This window comes from Neopsephotus bourkii, unplaced genomic scaffold (assembly GCF_033783945.1).
Source record: "Neopsephotus bourkii isolate Nb327-2 ecotype Australia unplaced genomic scaffold, CSIRO-AGI_Nbou_v1 NB_1363, whole genome shotgun sequence".
NCBI classification, from domain to species: Eukaryota; Metazoa; Chordata; class Aves; order Psittaciformes; family Psittacidae; genus Neopsephotus; species Neopsephotus bourkii.
In genome coordinates, this window is record NW_026901842.1 from 449920 (window position 1) to 465230 (window position 15311).

The following is a 15311-nucleotide window of genomic DNA, read 5'->3' on the forward strand; positions in this document are numbered from 1 at the left end:
CAATGGAGCAGAGTTTGCTTTTCAGATCCAGATGAAATGGGATCCAGAGTGAGATTTGGAGAAACTGCCTCCATAAAGGGCTGTTTTCCTTTTTTTACCTTTTTTTTTTTTTTTTAATCTGAAATGATATAGTTGTGCTTGTGTCTAAGAAAGATGTGAGAGAACATGGCAAGAACCACAGGACAGTGCCCCAGTGAGGCCAAGGTCTGGAGTTACGTTGGGCACCATGGGGCTGTCTGGTGCCGTGTGTAGGGCAAAGTCTCCGTTTACCTGTTTGCTTCCACATCATCAGCTTAGGTGGCTTTTTCTAGATGTAGAGCTCCAGAACAACCTTCCAGAGTGGCTGAAGCTGGGATGCAGCCAAGGCAGGGTGCACCATGGTGCCTCCTGCTTCCTTCCCATGGAAACTGGAGCAGCAGCCCTGTCCATAGCCATGTTCCTCACAGTGTGCTCTCTTCCACAGAACACTTGCTGAATGGCCGGGTAGACCTCTCCTTCCCTGGCAGTGGCAGTGGCACACTGACCAGGACAATGAACACCAGCTACCATCAGCTGAGTTCACACGTGCAGCAGGAGCACAGAGTGATGGGAAGCTCCTCACTGACAAGAGACTACTCTACAATGCTGATGGGGCATGGTGAGTACTGTGATGATGGACCTGTCCTTCCCTTCCACCCCTATTACTGTCTTTGGACCCATGCCCTACAAGTCTTTTTGGTGTGACGACTGTGTTCACTGCAAAGGTGGCCTATGAACCAGACATCTGTAAGGTCATGTCCTCACCACTGATGTTTAGGTGCTTTGCTAAGGCCAGCCTGCTACCAGACTAGTCTGGAAAGGGTTTCCATCCCTCATGTGCAGAGTGCTTGGGAAAGGGAGCTACATCCTTATCCTCACACCACAGAGCACTCTGGCAAGTGCATGTGTGTCTTCTTACTCCGTCTAGCAGCATGGATGCCTTTTGGGTCCACAGGTGTACATCAGCTGGTGCTGACAGAAGGTTGTTATAAGACTCTTCAAATCTAAGCCTTAAAAAAAACCTACTCTGCAGGAGCCAGCACCTGGGCTGAACCTGCTCTGAAGTCTCCAATGGTGTTTTTCTCTCTTTCTCTTGCACTGCTTCTGTAGATTGTCCAGGGACACTCTTCCCTCCCATCTGTGAAGATGCCAGGAGGACAATCCTGCAGCCCCAGGATGTGGGTTTCAGGAGCAGGGCAAAGGTGAAGGGTTACTACCCCAGCACTGGCTGTCGGGACTCTATAATCATGACTGATGGGTCTGCAGGGATTTGCAAGTACATAGGTACAGCTTTGCCCAGTGTTTCTTCCCAGCCATGCATCCCATAACAGCCAAGCCACTGACTGCCCGTGAGCTGTTGCCATCCATTGCTTGCCCCATATCCTCTCTCCATGGCTTGCTGTGTGCCACACTGGTGATCTTCCTGGCCCAACCTGAGCCTTCATCACACCACCTTTCCCTTCACAGGTGACTTCAGCTGTGTTTCAACCCACCTGGGCTGCTTAACACTCACCACCACCATGCTCTAATGAGCCGAGCAGCTCATTGTCCCCATTCTTTTCATTCCTAACAAGCTGCTTGTTCTCAGTCTTACCTCACAGGTCTTCGGAGGAGTCTTGGGGAGAACATGTACTCTATATGAGATGTCCCTCTGCAAGCTGCTTGGGAAAGTCCATGTCAGTGAGGGGTTTCAGTTCCTGAGTGGCACCTGGGAGGCTGCTGTGCTAACATGAGCCCTGGTCCCAGCTGCCCCATACCCTTGATCAGTCCCTGGAGGTGTTGAACTGCTTCAGCTATAGACTAGGGCCAGTGCTAACTGAGCGATATGTGAAGATATCTGTGAAGCTTATGGCAGAGTGGACAGGGGTGCTTCAGGGTGAGTGAGGAGGGCCACATGCAGCACCTGGACCCCTGCTCTGGTTTCTCTACCGCAAGGGCACAAAGCTTACCTTAACTTGTGCCACTCAAGGCTGGCACCCCAAGGCCATGGGGATTCACTGTAGGTGTGCAGAGCCAGCCAGTCCTGGGTTGTGGTGGGTCAGCTTGCAGAGATAACATCTCACCACGTTCTCCATGGACCGTTAGGACCATCCCATGCTTGCGCGTGCCATTCCCTCCGCTCCCCCAGATCTCCACCCTGATGTTGCCTTTTTTCCTTCAGACTCCAGGCCGCGGCTAGGGGTTCCCGACACCCCTACACGCCTGGTGTTCTCTGCCCTGGGACCCACCTCCCTGAAGGTGAGCTGGCAGGAGCCGCACTGCGAGAAGGAGGTGAAGGGCTACAGCGTGCACTACCAGCTCCTCAATGGAGGTCAGTGAGCAGGTGCCACTGTCCACCAGGCACTTGGTGGTGGGAACTTCTGGAGAATCTGGTCTGGGTCTTCTCCTGGGCAATGGGCTCTGGGTGGTTCTGCTTGAGCAGAGGGGTTGGACCAAATGACCTCCAGGGGTCCTTTGCAGCCCCAACCATTCCGGGATTCATGGACTGGCCCCCAACTTTGCTTTTTCTGCAGCCTTGAGGAAGCGTCTCAGCTACCTCACAGCTCTCATTCTCTGTTTCTGCTGGGGGGACAATTCCTGGGGTTGCTTGTGGAGTAATCTCTCCTCCAAAAACACTTGGAATCATCCTCCACCAGCCCACACATTTCAGTCACAGGTTTTTTCCAGCACATTGGACTTGGAGGAAGAATTTGCATGAAAATATCTTGGTTTTGCGTGAAATTTGGGGCAGTTAGTGAAAATGTAATTTTCTTTGGCTGAAAATCATTATGTTTTCAAGAAGCTGCTGTTTGTCCCAAGCCTTTTTTGAAACAGCATCTTGTCCTGCTCTACAGGCTGTTGGTGGGGAGGTGTGATGGAGGTGGCCAGGGATGACTTTTCCAGGTGGTTCATTTGAGACAGAGTTTAAGCAAAAGCCATGGCTCTGTCTTTGTATCTGCAACATGATGCTGACATCCCACTTTGTGTGTCCCAGGAGAGGTCCACCGACTCACCATCCGCAACCCCAGCCAGAACTCAGTGGTGGTAGAGGACCTGCTGCCCAACCACTCCTACATCTTTAAGGTGAAGGCGCAGAGTGAGGAAGGCTGGGGCCCGGAGAGGGAAGGAGTCATCACCATAGAGTCCCAGGTGGACCCACAGAGCCCGCTCAGCCCTGTACCAGGTGAGGTGGGTGGAGGGCAGGAGAAGGGTGGCACTGATGTCTCTGCTGCTGTCTGCAGTCCTGGCCTTGCTGTTTTCTTTCCACTTACCACATCCTGAGTTCTCCTTTCCTTCCTTTCATTTAGGAATAGGGCCTTCTTCCCTATGAACCCACCTTCCACAGCTGTCTAGGTAGCTGTCATGGTTTGAATCCAGCCGACAACTCAGCACCAGGCAGCATCTCACTCACCCCTCCAGGCAGGATGGGGAGGGGAATCAGAAGAATGTAAAACCCATGGGTGGAGATAACAGTCCAATATCTAAAGCATAATATGAAACTACTAATATTAATGATAAGGGAAATAACAAGGGAGATAATATAAAACAAAAAGGGGAAAAGAAAAAAAACCACTAACCAGCAGTGATGCACAGTATGATTTCTCAGCACCTGCCAACTGATACCCAGCCTTACCCAAGCAGCAATCAGTCCCTTCTGGGTAGCTCCCCCCAGTTTATACAGTGAGCATGCAGCACTGCAGTAGCTACTGGGAAGAAAAATAACTGTTCTAGCTGAAACCAGGACAGTCGCTGAGGCCTTGCAGCTCATTTCATAATGCTGTGTGCAAATCCGTCCCTGACTCCTCCTCACCACCTTCTCTGATACTGACCTCTTACTCGTGCTCCTGCAGGTTCACCCTTCACGCTGAGCACACCCAGTGCTCCTGGGCCACTTGTGTTCACTGCCCTCAGCCCTGACTCCCTGCAGCTCAGCTGGGAGAGACCCCGCAAGCCCAATGGGTCCATCTTGGGTTACATGGTTACCTGTGAGATGCTGCATGGAGGAGGTATGGTACCAGGCTGTGAAACCCAAGTTCCCTGCATAGAGCACAAGATGCCTCCAGCAAATGCAACAACTTGCTGCATTTTTGCTGTGACCAGCAACAAACTTGTCTGCTTGCAGACAAAGTGGGGGCATGAGCCTGATTCCAGGCCTGGGAGCTGCTGGACCATGATGATTTGTGTCATGGCATGGTCTGGGGTAAAAAAATGTAGTGGGAGGAGGAAGGACCTGTAGCTTGTTATAGTCCAAACCCAGTGGAGGCTTTTTGTTGTGAATCACCACTGTACTAAAATAGGGTTGCCTTAACCCTTAGTAGAACTGGGTGTGATCATACAGTCTGAGAGCAGCATAAAGCTTAGGGAAAGCCAAGACAGCAGCCAGAGTCAGGGGGATTGTATTTGGAGCGACTAGAACAGACCTGTTTGTCTTCACCGCTGGTATGTCTGTGTGGATTAGGGGAGCCCAGGAATATCTACGTCGAAGGAGACAACCCTGAAACTACCCTGACCGTGCCCCACCTGAATGAGAATGTCCCATACAAGTTCAAAGTGCAAGCCAAGACCACCCAAGGCTTTGGGCCAGAGAGAGAAGGCATCATCACCATTGAATCCCAGGATGGAGGTACAGTAGTACCATGTCTTCATTGAGGTGCAAAGTTAAGAAACCTCTCAAAGCAGCAAACACAATTCCTGGAGTCCCTTTCCAGCTCTGGTGGTGACTCTGTTTTTCATGAAAGACATAGAGACATTGTCAGGTTCTCATGATCTTTCCACATTCAGTGCATCAGGACTGGGACAGTGCTCACAAGGCACAGCACTGTCTTCATGCAAGAAAATGTTTAATTTATTATGAAATTTCTTTGTTGTACACATACCTGGAGGCAGCTTCTTGCACTGGGCAAGTGTAAGACCTTCCTAGTCCTTCTAGTTCTTTCTAAACCTGGCTCTGATGTCAGCAAGAGAAATCTCCTGAGCTGTGCTTGCTGTGCAGGTTTGAGGGGTTGGATGCTCCTTGTCATTTCCTGAATGATTCATCCCTTATTCTTCTCCCAAGGTACCTTCTCCCAGTTTGGAGGACAGCAGTACATGAGAGAGGAAGTGTACAACTTCCCAGCAGAATACACCACCAATACCAGCATCAGCCACTCCTCTCTGGATCCCCACTTCACAGGTAAGGGCTCACTGTCTTCTTTGAAACCCTTGGAAAGCAAAGGAAAACTCTGCTTGTCCAAAGGTCTAAGGATGCTTTTACTTCAAGTGTCAAAGGCAGGGAGGGAGGGTCCATCAGCAGGATTAATGAAGAGGACCAGACCCTTTCCTGCACCATGTCCCTGCTCTGCCCCAGAGGCAGTTGCAGTCATTTCCTCATGTGCTACCCAGTCACAGAAGGAACCCTGGGTTTTCAGAGTCCCCCAGGACTATCACTAGGGATCAAATCTTAGCTCTTCGTGCAAGATTAGATCTCTCAGAGCAGAAAAAAAGAAGTGTGATGACCATCTTCAATTTTATCAATGTAGTTGTTTTATCAATGTAGTTCAGCGACTCATGGATTCACACTGCAACATGGAGAGTTTAGGAGCTATTAGGAGATCCATCTTAACTGACTGACATAGCTGAGTACTGAGTCACTTGATTTGGAGAGGTTTTCCATCAATTAAAGTGATATTTAAGGAGAAATCTCTGACAGAAATCATTAGGTAGAGCAGATCCTATTCCCTGTGACCTCGTACTTAGCACGGTGTCCTGACCACCAAGTTTCTCATTGCAGACAGCATGCTCCTGACAACCCAGAGAGTAGAGAGTGCCAGCAGCACCCTCACCAAACAGGTCACCAAAGAGTTTGTGAGCCGGACCATGATGTCCAGTGGGACCCTCACCAAACAGATGGAAAGGCAGTTTTATGAGGCGTGAGTCAGGGCAGGCTGTCTGCCAGCAGGACATCCATGTTCAGATGGCAGGACTTTGTGGAATAGTCCAAGATGCTGCTGTGGTGCCTGGGAAGCTCCTCCTGTGGGCAGAGACCTTCCATGGCACTTCAAGCTCTGGACCTCTGCTTTGGAGCCCAGCACACTCAAAGCTCTGGCACCGTTGGGTCATCAGGCTTCTGCTCATCCTTCAGGACTTGGCCATCCTCTCCTACTCTGCAGAGACGCAGTTCTGCAGAGTCCACAGCAGCGTCTTCCAGGAATAATCACCACTCACTCCAATACCATTTTTCAATGCCCATCCATCCAAATACACCTGCCGAAATTTAGGTGTCTCGACGGCTCCAGCCTTCCCAGATAAATGGAACAGGATGATTTATTCTCAGATCATCAGTTTTGAGAAGATCCCAGCTGACAACATCCTGATTTATAGAGTGTAACCATTTCCATCTGTGCATGCTACAGGCTCTCTAGCAACTTGCGTGTCCACTGGAGAGGGTTATTTTGTTCTGTTTGGGCTTTTTCTATGAAAGCTGCATAGGTTTGGGGTAACCTAATGCTTCTTCCTGCACCTATTTGTGTCTATCCTTCACTGCTAACATTTGGTACCATGATAGCGAAGTACAGCCTTTCTTTTGTACAGCATTACTCATGACAGCCTCTGAAGCTTTTTTTTTTTTGCGTACATTATTGTACAGTTTTCTCAGTATATATATAAATATATAGAAATGTATTTTATTATTTTATAAAAAACTGGAGGTGGTGAGATCTATGCTCAGTGTGGACTCTACACATGGGACTGTGATTGCTGAGAAACATGAATAACTAAGTTATTAATTAAGGGCTTGATCCAAAGGCCACTAAACTCTGTGGGAAGCCTGTTGATGAGCTGGCTAGCTCTGCCTTGGGCTTTATATCCTCCAGCACTGGGAACTCCAGCAGAAGGCTGCAGCTGAGCACTTTCCAGGAGCAGCATCATGCACAGGAGGGCTGGGAGTTGCCTGGAGGCAAGGGACAGGCATGGCCCCAGCACCTGTGCTTGGAGATGGGAATGGTGCCTGGAATTTCTTGCATGGCTGATGCACTGCAAGAAATTGAGATTTTTAGGCAGATGTTTAGCATCTTTCAAAAGCCCTTTTGCCCAACATCAGTGTCCATAAAGGGACCTGTGAGCCATCAGTGAACACACGGGAAGAGCAAGCCTGGGAGCAGCAGGCGCTTTCACCAGCCTGAGTAAGTCTAAGCTTCCTTCAGCCCTTGGCTTTAGCTGTTCTCACACAGTGCTGGGTGCAGGGCCCTTGCTGGGCCTCATTCCCTGGCTCTGGGTGCACTGCGTGGCCTCTTGCTGCCCTCTGCCAATGGGAACAACGGGCAGCAGTGCAGCTCCTGGCGTGCTGCTGCTGCCCCGCAGTGGGCGAGGAGCCTGCTGAAGGCATGGATCCTGCCTGGAGCAGCAGCTGCCACTGTTCTGCATTAGAGCTCACCATTAGAACAGCAAGCAGCTGCCGGTCTCCCTGGCAGCAGCATCTGCCTACATCTTCCTAAACCTGCCTAACTCCATCTGATGCTGGACCTGCCCATTTTTGCTTTTGATGTTTTTTTTTTGTTGTTGTTGCTGGTTTTGGGTTTTAGGGATTGTGTGTTTTTTTTTGAGGGGGTGTGGGGTTCTTTGGGGTTTTTGTTTTGTGTGTGTGTGTGTGTGTGTGTGTGTGGTGTGTTTTGGACTCAAAAGACTTTTGCAGCACTGACACAACCAAGAGCTCCCTCTCCTCTCGGGGCTGCTCATCTGAGTGCAAGGGCTAGAACATGTTTGAGCCAAAGCTGCATGTGGGTAAATAAAGCTCACTGGAGTCTCCAGGGCTGAAGGTGGGGCCGGGTCTGTTTTAGACTTAGGTCAAGAAATACTTCACCAGTCCTGTGGTTTGGTTTTTTTTCCACTGTGCCTTCAAGAAGCACTTACTCTTCCTGAGCAGGTTCCAGTGTGTGAGCCTGCCCCTGCCTCCCCGGTTCTTGTCTCACCTTTGGTTGGGATTTCCTCTCCAGTTGATGTGCCTCCTCCGGCACAAGGACTCCGTGATGCTTTCCCTGTGCTTTGGGGTCTGGGGTAAAACAATGAAAACAGCCTCAAAAGGGGGCTCCATTTTCAAGCATTTTCACTAAAGACTTTTCTGTTATCTAAGAGTAGAGCCTGTCGGGTGCTGCTATCCAGGGTATCTATCCCCTGTACAAGGAGGCTGCACATGAACCTACTGCATCACACTACGCCAGCCTCACCTTTTAATTTTCATCTGGGTGTTAGGGCTGATGGGTTTTCAGCCTTTCCAAGGCGGATCCAGCAGCCCAACCTGACAGAAGGTCTGTATCAGATGGCACTCGATAAATGTGTTCTCTACAGTCTGCCTCTTCCCTTTCTTAAAACATAAAAAATAATCCCCCCCCGGACATGTCACAAATATTAAGGACATGAGCCAGAAGTAGATACCCAAGCAGAGGCAGTGCCTGCTGCTGCTCCAGAGGCAACACTGGACCCTGATGCCATGGTACTGGAGTTCACCTGGTCTCCTCTGAAGAAAGGCTGCCCAGTGACTTTGGCATCAGAGCTTGGCTCAACCCAGTGGGTGCAGAACAACTGTGCAAATGTTTTGCATTTATTAGGCAAATGACACAGAGAGACAAATGGATTCCCTCGCAAGCCAGGAAAGCAGCCGCAGCGATGCCAGCCCAGGTGAAGTGGTCGCTCCTCTACAGAGGCAGCATCTTTGCTCCTCCAGAGGGTTTGGTGAGGTAGAAGGTGGCTGTGCCACTGTAGCTCTCCTAGGAGACAAGAGGGGAGTGAGTGCTGGTGCTTTGGGGCAACACCATGCTGCAGCAAGAGGCTGGGCTCGGGGATGGCAGTGTGGGGAGGCCTGTCCAATCAGCCAAGCCCCAAGCCTGGTGCAGTCACACTCCAACAGCAGACACATGAGATGCTTTTTGGGGACAGCACAATGACAGAGGCACAACCCTTTCAATCTCTTCTCATTTCAGACACTTTCCTCTGTCCCTGCTTTATTCCCCCTCACTATTTACAGGGCACACCACGATCTCATGGAGCAGCAAAATAAGGCTCTGCCACTTTCACAGACCCCTTTTCCTAACAGCCCCATTTTGCTGGTGTTTCAGCTACTGGTGCATGCTGAGCTGCTGATTTAGAGAACACTGATGATCGCACAGAGATTTTTCCCAGACTATAAGTGCCAGTGTTCAGCTCAACACTGCGTAAACTTGGCTGAGATTATTTTTTCCCTAGATAGAGTTAGCCTTCCTGAAGCTCACCTGGCACATATTTGCCCGCTTTCTCAATGCAGTAAGGTCCTTGGGCAGTGGACGAGCACCGTGCTGGGCTGCCTTCAAGAGCTTAGTAGCATCAACAGCCTTGGGGCTACCTCACAGCTTTCGATGGGCTACACCAACCCCCAGGCCTTCAGGAGCGCAGCTTCAATGGCGTTCCCAAGGCCATGGCCCTGAGTGTTCCTTTGCGATCTTTAAGTCAATCTCCTGGCACTTTTCTGCTGCTTACCTGGATATGGCGCTGGGCTCTATCTGCAGCCCCAGCCTCCAGCAGCGTCACCGTGCAGCCTCCAAAGCCTCCCCCAGTCATCCTGCTGCCATAAACCCCATCGACCTCTAGGGCTGCTGCTACCAGCTCATCCAGTTCCAGGCAGCTCACTTCGTAGTCATCCCTGGGGAGAGGAGACACTGATCAGCCCTATCCTGCATCCCAACTGTAGCCCCTGCATCATGAACAGCTGAAACATGCAGTTTCAGCATGCAGCTTGGATGCCTCAAGCTATTCCTGGTGCATCCACTGCTGTAGCAAACTGCAGCCATGCAGGCTGCTGCCGATCCCAGTCCAGCTGTCTGCCTATAAGTACATGTATAGATGAGCAAGGCTGCGAGCATTCATGACCTGCTGCGTGCTGCTATAAGCAGCACACATCTGTAACACACATCTGTTACACACATCTGTAACATGCATCTACAGTGTCCTAGCACCCCTCAGTGCACAAGCTTATGGGGCTTTTCTTAAAACCTCCCACATGCTAAGCCATGAGAGATGCTGGGCAGGACACAGCTCTGGCTGCCCCCAGTGCTGCACCAACAGGCAAGGGAACTTGAAACCGGTGCCCCTGACACAGTCTGCCCTTCCCCAGGGTTGGTGCATCCTCACCTAAGGGAGTTGTGACTCTCCACCATCAGTCTCCCGAACATCCCATAGTCCCTGTCCTGCAGTGCTTGTGCTGCTTGTGCCGTCCGTGCTATCTCACTGATGACATGCCTGGCCCGCCGGTACACCTCCTCACCCAGACAGCTCCTGGCCGCTGCAGAGATACACATGTTGCTGCAGCAAAGCCACCTGGGTCTGTGGGATGCTGCTGGGGGTTTGCATGGCTGCATCCTGCAACCATTCTGTGCCAAAGCTTTACCTGCGGCACGTGTGCACCCACCCACCCACCTGACCCAGGTGCTGCCCCAGAGTCTTGGCCTTTGCCATGGGGACAGAGCTCCTGCTGCCCTGAGGAGCAGCCGGAGCCAAGGGCGGGACTGTCCCTACCTTCCAGGTCAGCCATGGTGGCATCTCGCAGGCTGGTCTTGCCAAGCGCTGCTGCTGCCTCCTCGCACTGCTGCCGGCGCAGGGGATACTCACTGCCCGTCAGCGTGTGCCGCACATTGGAGTTGGTGATGAGCACGGCCAGGCTGGCATCAGTCAGCGGGACGGGGACAGTCTCCAGGGACCTGCAGCAAGAGCTCAGTGCAGGCTGTGTGCCCATCCCCTCAGGCCCACTCCAGTTCTCAGGGGATCCAGGTGATGCCAACTCCTGCCTCCACAGATATCAAGTCCAACTGGTTTAAGATTTTGCTCAAGCATTTCACTCCTTCACAATTCTTAGTCCCATAATAGACCCAAATGACTCTGTGGGAAAGACAACCCAGGCAAGTAGCAGAAAGTATGCAGGAGAAGAATTCAAAACACAGGAATTAAGATGCAGGGGTCCCAGCCCTCCAATGAGATTATGGACTGTGTGCAGGGGTTATCCCCTCCCTGAATGCCTCCATTTATTTCATGTCCATGGGACCAGCCTGTGTCCATGTGCCCGAGGAGGTGAGCACAGCACATTGAGCTCGGTGCTCGGCCCTGACCTGCAGTCAATGAGCAGCGCGTGGCCTTCCTTGCCCATTACAGATACGAACTGGTCCATGATCCCACAGGGCATGCCCGCAAACGTGTGCTCTGCTTTCTGGCACACCAGCGCCTTGGCCACCACATCACCATCATCTGTGCCAGAGCAGAGAGAGGCAGGTTAGCACACTGGGACCTTTGTCCCCTTGTTCTGGAGCTGGGAGAGCAAACAAACATGAAGATAAAGGGTTGCTTTCCCATGAAAGGGTTGTTGCTAAAGCATCAGCTGCAGGTCTTGCTCCTGCAGCAGTGCACAGCATCTGTGCCAGACTAGGTCACCAGATCCAGCTGGATGTGGTAATTTGATACTGGTGTCTCAAATCTCTCAATTTTTTGGGACATACGGATGGGGACATGCTCCCAAGAGAACATCCTCTCATCCCCAGCCAATCCCAGAGGTGGTCCATGGGCTTTAGAGGCCTGGGCAGGCCAGGCTGGGTGAGTCAGAGGTGCCCTGGAGCCACAGTGGTGCCAGCTCTGGTGGCAGGAGGGTTTGACTCGACCCACAGTGGTGTTTGGGGTAACAGCATTCCCCTCATCCCACCTCCCACCTGGACATGGAAGAGCCTGGGCCAGGGCTGGCCGCTGCCTTACCAGGGCAGAGCTGCTGGAGGAAGGTGTATGTAGCCACCTCGAGTGCAGCTGAACTGGAAAGGCCCCCACCCAGGGGGATGTCACTGGCTACCACAGCACTGAAGCCTGGCACAGGACCACCTGAAGGAAGAGCAGGAAGGAGGGGGACTGTGAGGTGAAGTGACAGGAGAGGAGTCTTGTCCAATATCCCACAGTGACCCACGGCAGTGTAATCCGGCACAGACCCCCCAGCCAACAGGGGTCTTTGGGGCTAAAAGCATTTCTGCTGGAGCCCAGTCCTGGCAGCAGCACTGGAAGAGCCCCAGGAGAATGCCAAAAACTGGCTGCTGAGCACTGGCCCCATGTGAGAGGGCTCTAACCCACGGCAGCCTGGGCCTTACCCCGATAGTGCTGGATGACACCCCGGACGTAGTTGGCCCAGCGGGGCTGCCCTGGGCTCAGGGGGCTGCCTTGGCAGGGAGCCGGGAACTGCACCAAGTGTGGCTGGTCTGCCTCTGCCGAGGTGGTGAGGATGGAGATGGTCCTGTCCTTCGTGGGGGATCCCACCAGCACCGTCCCCAGCTGCAGGGCCTGAGGGAGTGTAGAAGGGGGGCTCAGACCCCACGACATCCCTTGGAGCATCCCTCTGGTGCTGAGCTGGTTCAAACCCACTGCAGGCAGCACCCAACACTTGGTATCCTTAACTGGGTCCATGTGGAGTAGCAAGCCCCCACCACACACTCCAGCTTGTCACAGCATTGAACTATTTAATGCCACACCGGGTCAGTGTGAGCATTGGAATGTTGTGACCAACCCCGCCAGCTCAGTGCCAGGGTGCTGGTTGCTGCACTCCAGGAATGTGGAAACCCAGGACAAGGCCATGAGCGGCTTGGAGGAACTTTTCCTGACTGCAGAGGAAGGCAGCTGACCTGCTCCTACTCTCCTTGGCCTCCAAATAATTAGCTGTAGGTTTGATTTAAGGCTGACATGGAGCCACAGGAGGGCAGGAAGCCCCAGCTACTTCAAACCATCTCTGGCGAGCAAAATATCGCTCTGTGGGAATGGGAAAATGTTTGACAGGGTTACAGAAAAGAGGCTTCAGCGCCTCAAGGAGGCGGTCGGAATCACATTCCCCTTCGATGAGTCAGGAGCCAGGATCTGCCCCCGATGCTCTCCGAGCTCCACTGCTCCCAGGAGAGGTTGGGGGGATGCCGGGGAGAATATCCCGGGGAAGGGGCAAGACGGAGGCCGCAGGAAGGACCCGGAAGGGTGACACCGCGGGCTCACAGCGCCGGGGAGTACGGCCCTTACCATGGGCAGCACGAAGCCGCCGTTGTAGTCGGTGTGCTCACCGATGAGGTTCACCCGACCGGGGGCCCACGCCGCCAACAACGCCGGCCCCCCGAAAGCCGCTTCGTGCGCCCGGCAGGCGGCCGCCAGCAACGGAACCGACCCACGCTCCGACACCGCCTCCCCCTCCGCCATGGCCGCGCCACCGCGCCCCGCTGCCCCGCCCCCCGAGCTCCGCCCCGCCCCCCGAACTCCGCCCCGCCCCCCGAACTCCGCCCCGCCCCCCGGGCCCCCGCCGCCAGGGGGCGCCTGCGCACAGCCTCGGGTATCGTTGCACGCAGCCGTGTACCGTACCGCAGCACCGGGGAGAGGTGCGGGTACACGTGTGGGTATGCACCGGTGTTACAGGCACTGGCACTGCCAGTGTGTGTTTTACATGTACGGACAGATACACACGTGTACGCACGTCGGTGCCTGTGCTGTATCTGCATCCATCCACTGTCGGGGGCTTTGATGTTGTCGTGGTTTATGCCCAGCAGGCAACCCAGAACCACGCAGCCGATCGCTCACTCCTCCCCGTCCTCCCCCCGATCCTGGAGGGATGGGGAGGAGAATCGAAAGGATGCAACTCCCACGGGTTGAGACAAGAACAGTGCAGTAACTAAGGTATAACACAAACCACTGCTGCTACCACCAATAATAATGATGATAAGGGAAATAACAAGGGAAGAGAATACAGCCGCTCACCCCCTGCTGACTGATACCCAGCCCGACCCAAGCAGCGATCTAGCCCTGCTGGGTAGTTGCCCCCAGTTTGTATACTGGGCATGATGTTCTGTGGTATGGAATACCTCTTTGGTCAGTTTGGGTCAGGTGTCCTGTCTCTGCTTCCTCCCAGCTCCTTGTGTCCCTCATCGCTAGCAGAGCTCGAGACTGAAAAGTCCTTGATCACAGCAAGCATTACTTACCAACAGCTAAAACAGCTAAAACTGGTGTGTTACCAGTGTTATTCTCAGACTAGAGCCAAAACACAGCACTGCACCAGCTACTAAGAAGGAGAAAAATAACTGCTACAGCCAAACCCAGAACAGATACACATATAGGCGGATAGGTAGCTCTGGGGCCCCCAGCTCAAGAGGTACATGGACCTGCATGACTGAGTCCAGAGAAGGCCACACAGTTGCTCCGAGGGCTGGAGCAGCTCGACTATGGGGAAAGGCTGAGAGATCTGGGCTGCTTCAGCCTGAAGAAGAGAAGAGAAGGCTCTGGGAAGACCTTAGAGCAGCTTCCAGTGCCTAAAGGGGCTATAAGAAACCTGGAGAGGGGCTTTGGACAAAGACAGGCCAAGGGGAATGGCTTGAACCTGCCCGAGGGGACACTGAGCTGAGCTCTTAGGCAGAAGCTCTTCCCTGTGAGGGTGCTGAGGCGCTGGCACAGGGTGCCCAGAGAAGCTGTGGCTGCCCCATCCCTGGCAGTGCTCAAGGCCAGGTTGGACACAGGGGCTTGGAGCAAGCTGCTCCAGTGGAAGGGGTCCCTGCCTGGGGCACGGGCTGGAGCTGGAGGAGCTTTCAGGTGCCTTCCAACAGCAACCAGTCTGGGATTCTATGTAACCTTCCCCTTGGTGGCTGTCATAGGCGTTAAAACCCCAGGCTGCTGCAGGGGGCAGGAAAACAGTCTACTGTTTTTTCTAAGCCAAACTTAGTGGTAAAACTTAAATATGCTGCTGCAGTGACGGAAAAAGAGGTGTAAATATTTAAACATGGATTTAATACATCTAAGGTTGGTTTTATTGTTATAGGATGGGAAAATTGGTTCTGAAGTGTCTTGTACCAAGAACCAAAGCAGATGCAGAGGTCTGGCTTCCAGGGGGAGCCCTTGGCAGCTGCGCAGCCTGGGGTCACACGGGCAGGTCAGTGCAGTAAATGGCTCTGCTGTCTTGACAGGCTGCACCACTCCATCCACAGCCACGCGCCTCAGGGGGCCTGGCCAGGGTGAAAGCCTTTAATCTTTTGATTATGACAAATAACTCTGTGTTAAATCTGTACCTAGATGGCCTATAAATCACCCACACTGCTGGTGCACGAGCAGATTGCAGGTCTCCATCAGTGTAGTTGCAAGGCTCGTGCAGGGGAGCCTGGGCAGCTTTGCTTTGCATTTAGAGGGTGGAATGGAGAGAAAGTTGCTTGTCAGCAGCGTTTGCTGAGAGCATTGGTCTGACTTTGGGGGTATGTGATGTGTAGATGCTCTGCTTCTCTCCCTGCACCGGCAGCAGGAGCCCAGGACAAGCCTGCAGCAGTACCCTG

The 15311-nt window shown here is 53.0% G+C and overlaps 2 protein-coding genes across 13 annotated transcripts in view; one reads left to right on the forward strand and one right to left on the reverse strand.

The window, feature by feature from the left end:
• The window catches only part of ITGB4 (integrin subunit beta 4), a 31331-nt gene extending 24660 nt beyond the window's left edge, over positions 1-6671 (forward strand). For 7 of the 11 annotated variants that reach the window (XM_061366891.1, XM_061366901.1, XM_061366892.1 and 4 more), the window contains 7 exons: positions 464-637; positions 1129-1302; positions 2180-2329; positions 2993-3181; positions 3849-4004; positions 4457-4621; positions 5054-5514. In XM_061366891.1, coding sequence (XP_061222875.1) covers positions 464-637; positions 1129-1302; positions 2180-2329; positions 2993-3181; positions 3849-4004; positions 4457-4621; positions 5054-5427 — 1382 coding nt within the window. In that variant the 3' untranslated portion in view covers positions 5428-5514. Of the gene's footprint in view, positions 1-463; positions 638-1128; positions 1303-2179; positions 2330-2992; positions 3182-3848; positions 4005-4456; positions 4622-5053; positions 5515-5767 lie in introns of those variants that run through there. The other 4 variants (XM_061366894.1, XM_061366895.1, XM_061366902.1 and 1 more) reach the window with 3 other exon arrangements.
• A 1880-nt stretch (positions 6672-8551) lies between these two features.
• GALK1 (galactokinase 1) lies at positions 8552-13206 on the reverse strand. Of its 2 annotated transcripts, XM_061366903.1 has the most exons (8): positions 13030-13206; positions 12120-12309; positions 11740-11859; positions 11106-11241; positions 10519-10700; positions 10135-10285; positions 9484-9646; positions 8552-8738 (listed from the first exon to the last, which is right to left on the reverse strand). In XM_061366903.1, the coding sequence occupies exons 1-8, from the start codon at positions 13201-13203 to the stop codon at positions 8667-8669; spliced, it is 1188 nt and encodes a 395-aa protein (XP_061222887.1). In that variant the 5' UTR covers positions 13204-13206; the 3' UTR covers positions 8552-8666. The 2 variants fall into 2 exon arrangements, with proteins under 2 accessions (XP_061222887.1, XP_061222888.1); XM_061366904.1 differs by lacking the exon at positions 12120-12309 and having other exon boundaries at positions 13071-13206.
• Positions 13207-15311: the final 2105 nt, after the last annotated feature.

Coding starts and splice junctions, on each gene's coding strand:
- GALK1 (XM_061366903.1), bottom strand. CDS start 13,203: ATGGCGGAGGGGGAGGCGGTGTCGGAGCGTGGGTCGGTTCCGTTGCTG. Junction 11,860..12,119: donor TGTCATCCAGCACTATCGGG/GTAAGGCCCAGG, acceptor CTCTTCCTTCAG/GTGGTCCTGTGCCAGGCTTC. Junction 10,286..10,518: donor CACCATGGCTGACCTGGAAG/GTAGGGACAGTC, acceptor GTATCTCTGCAG/CGGCCAGGAGCTGTCTGGGT.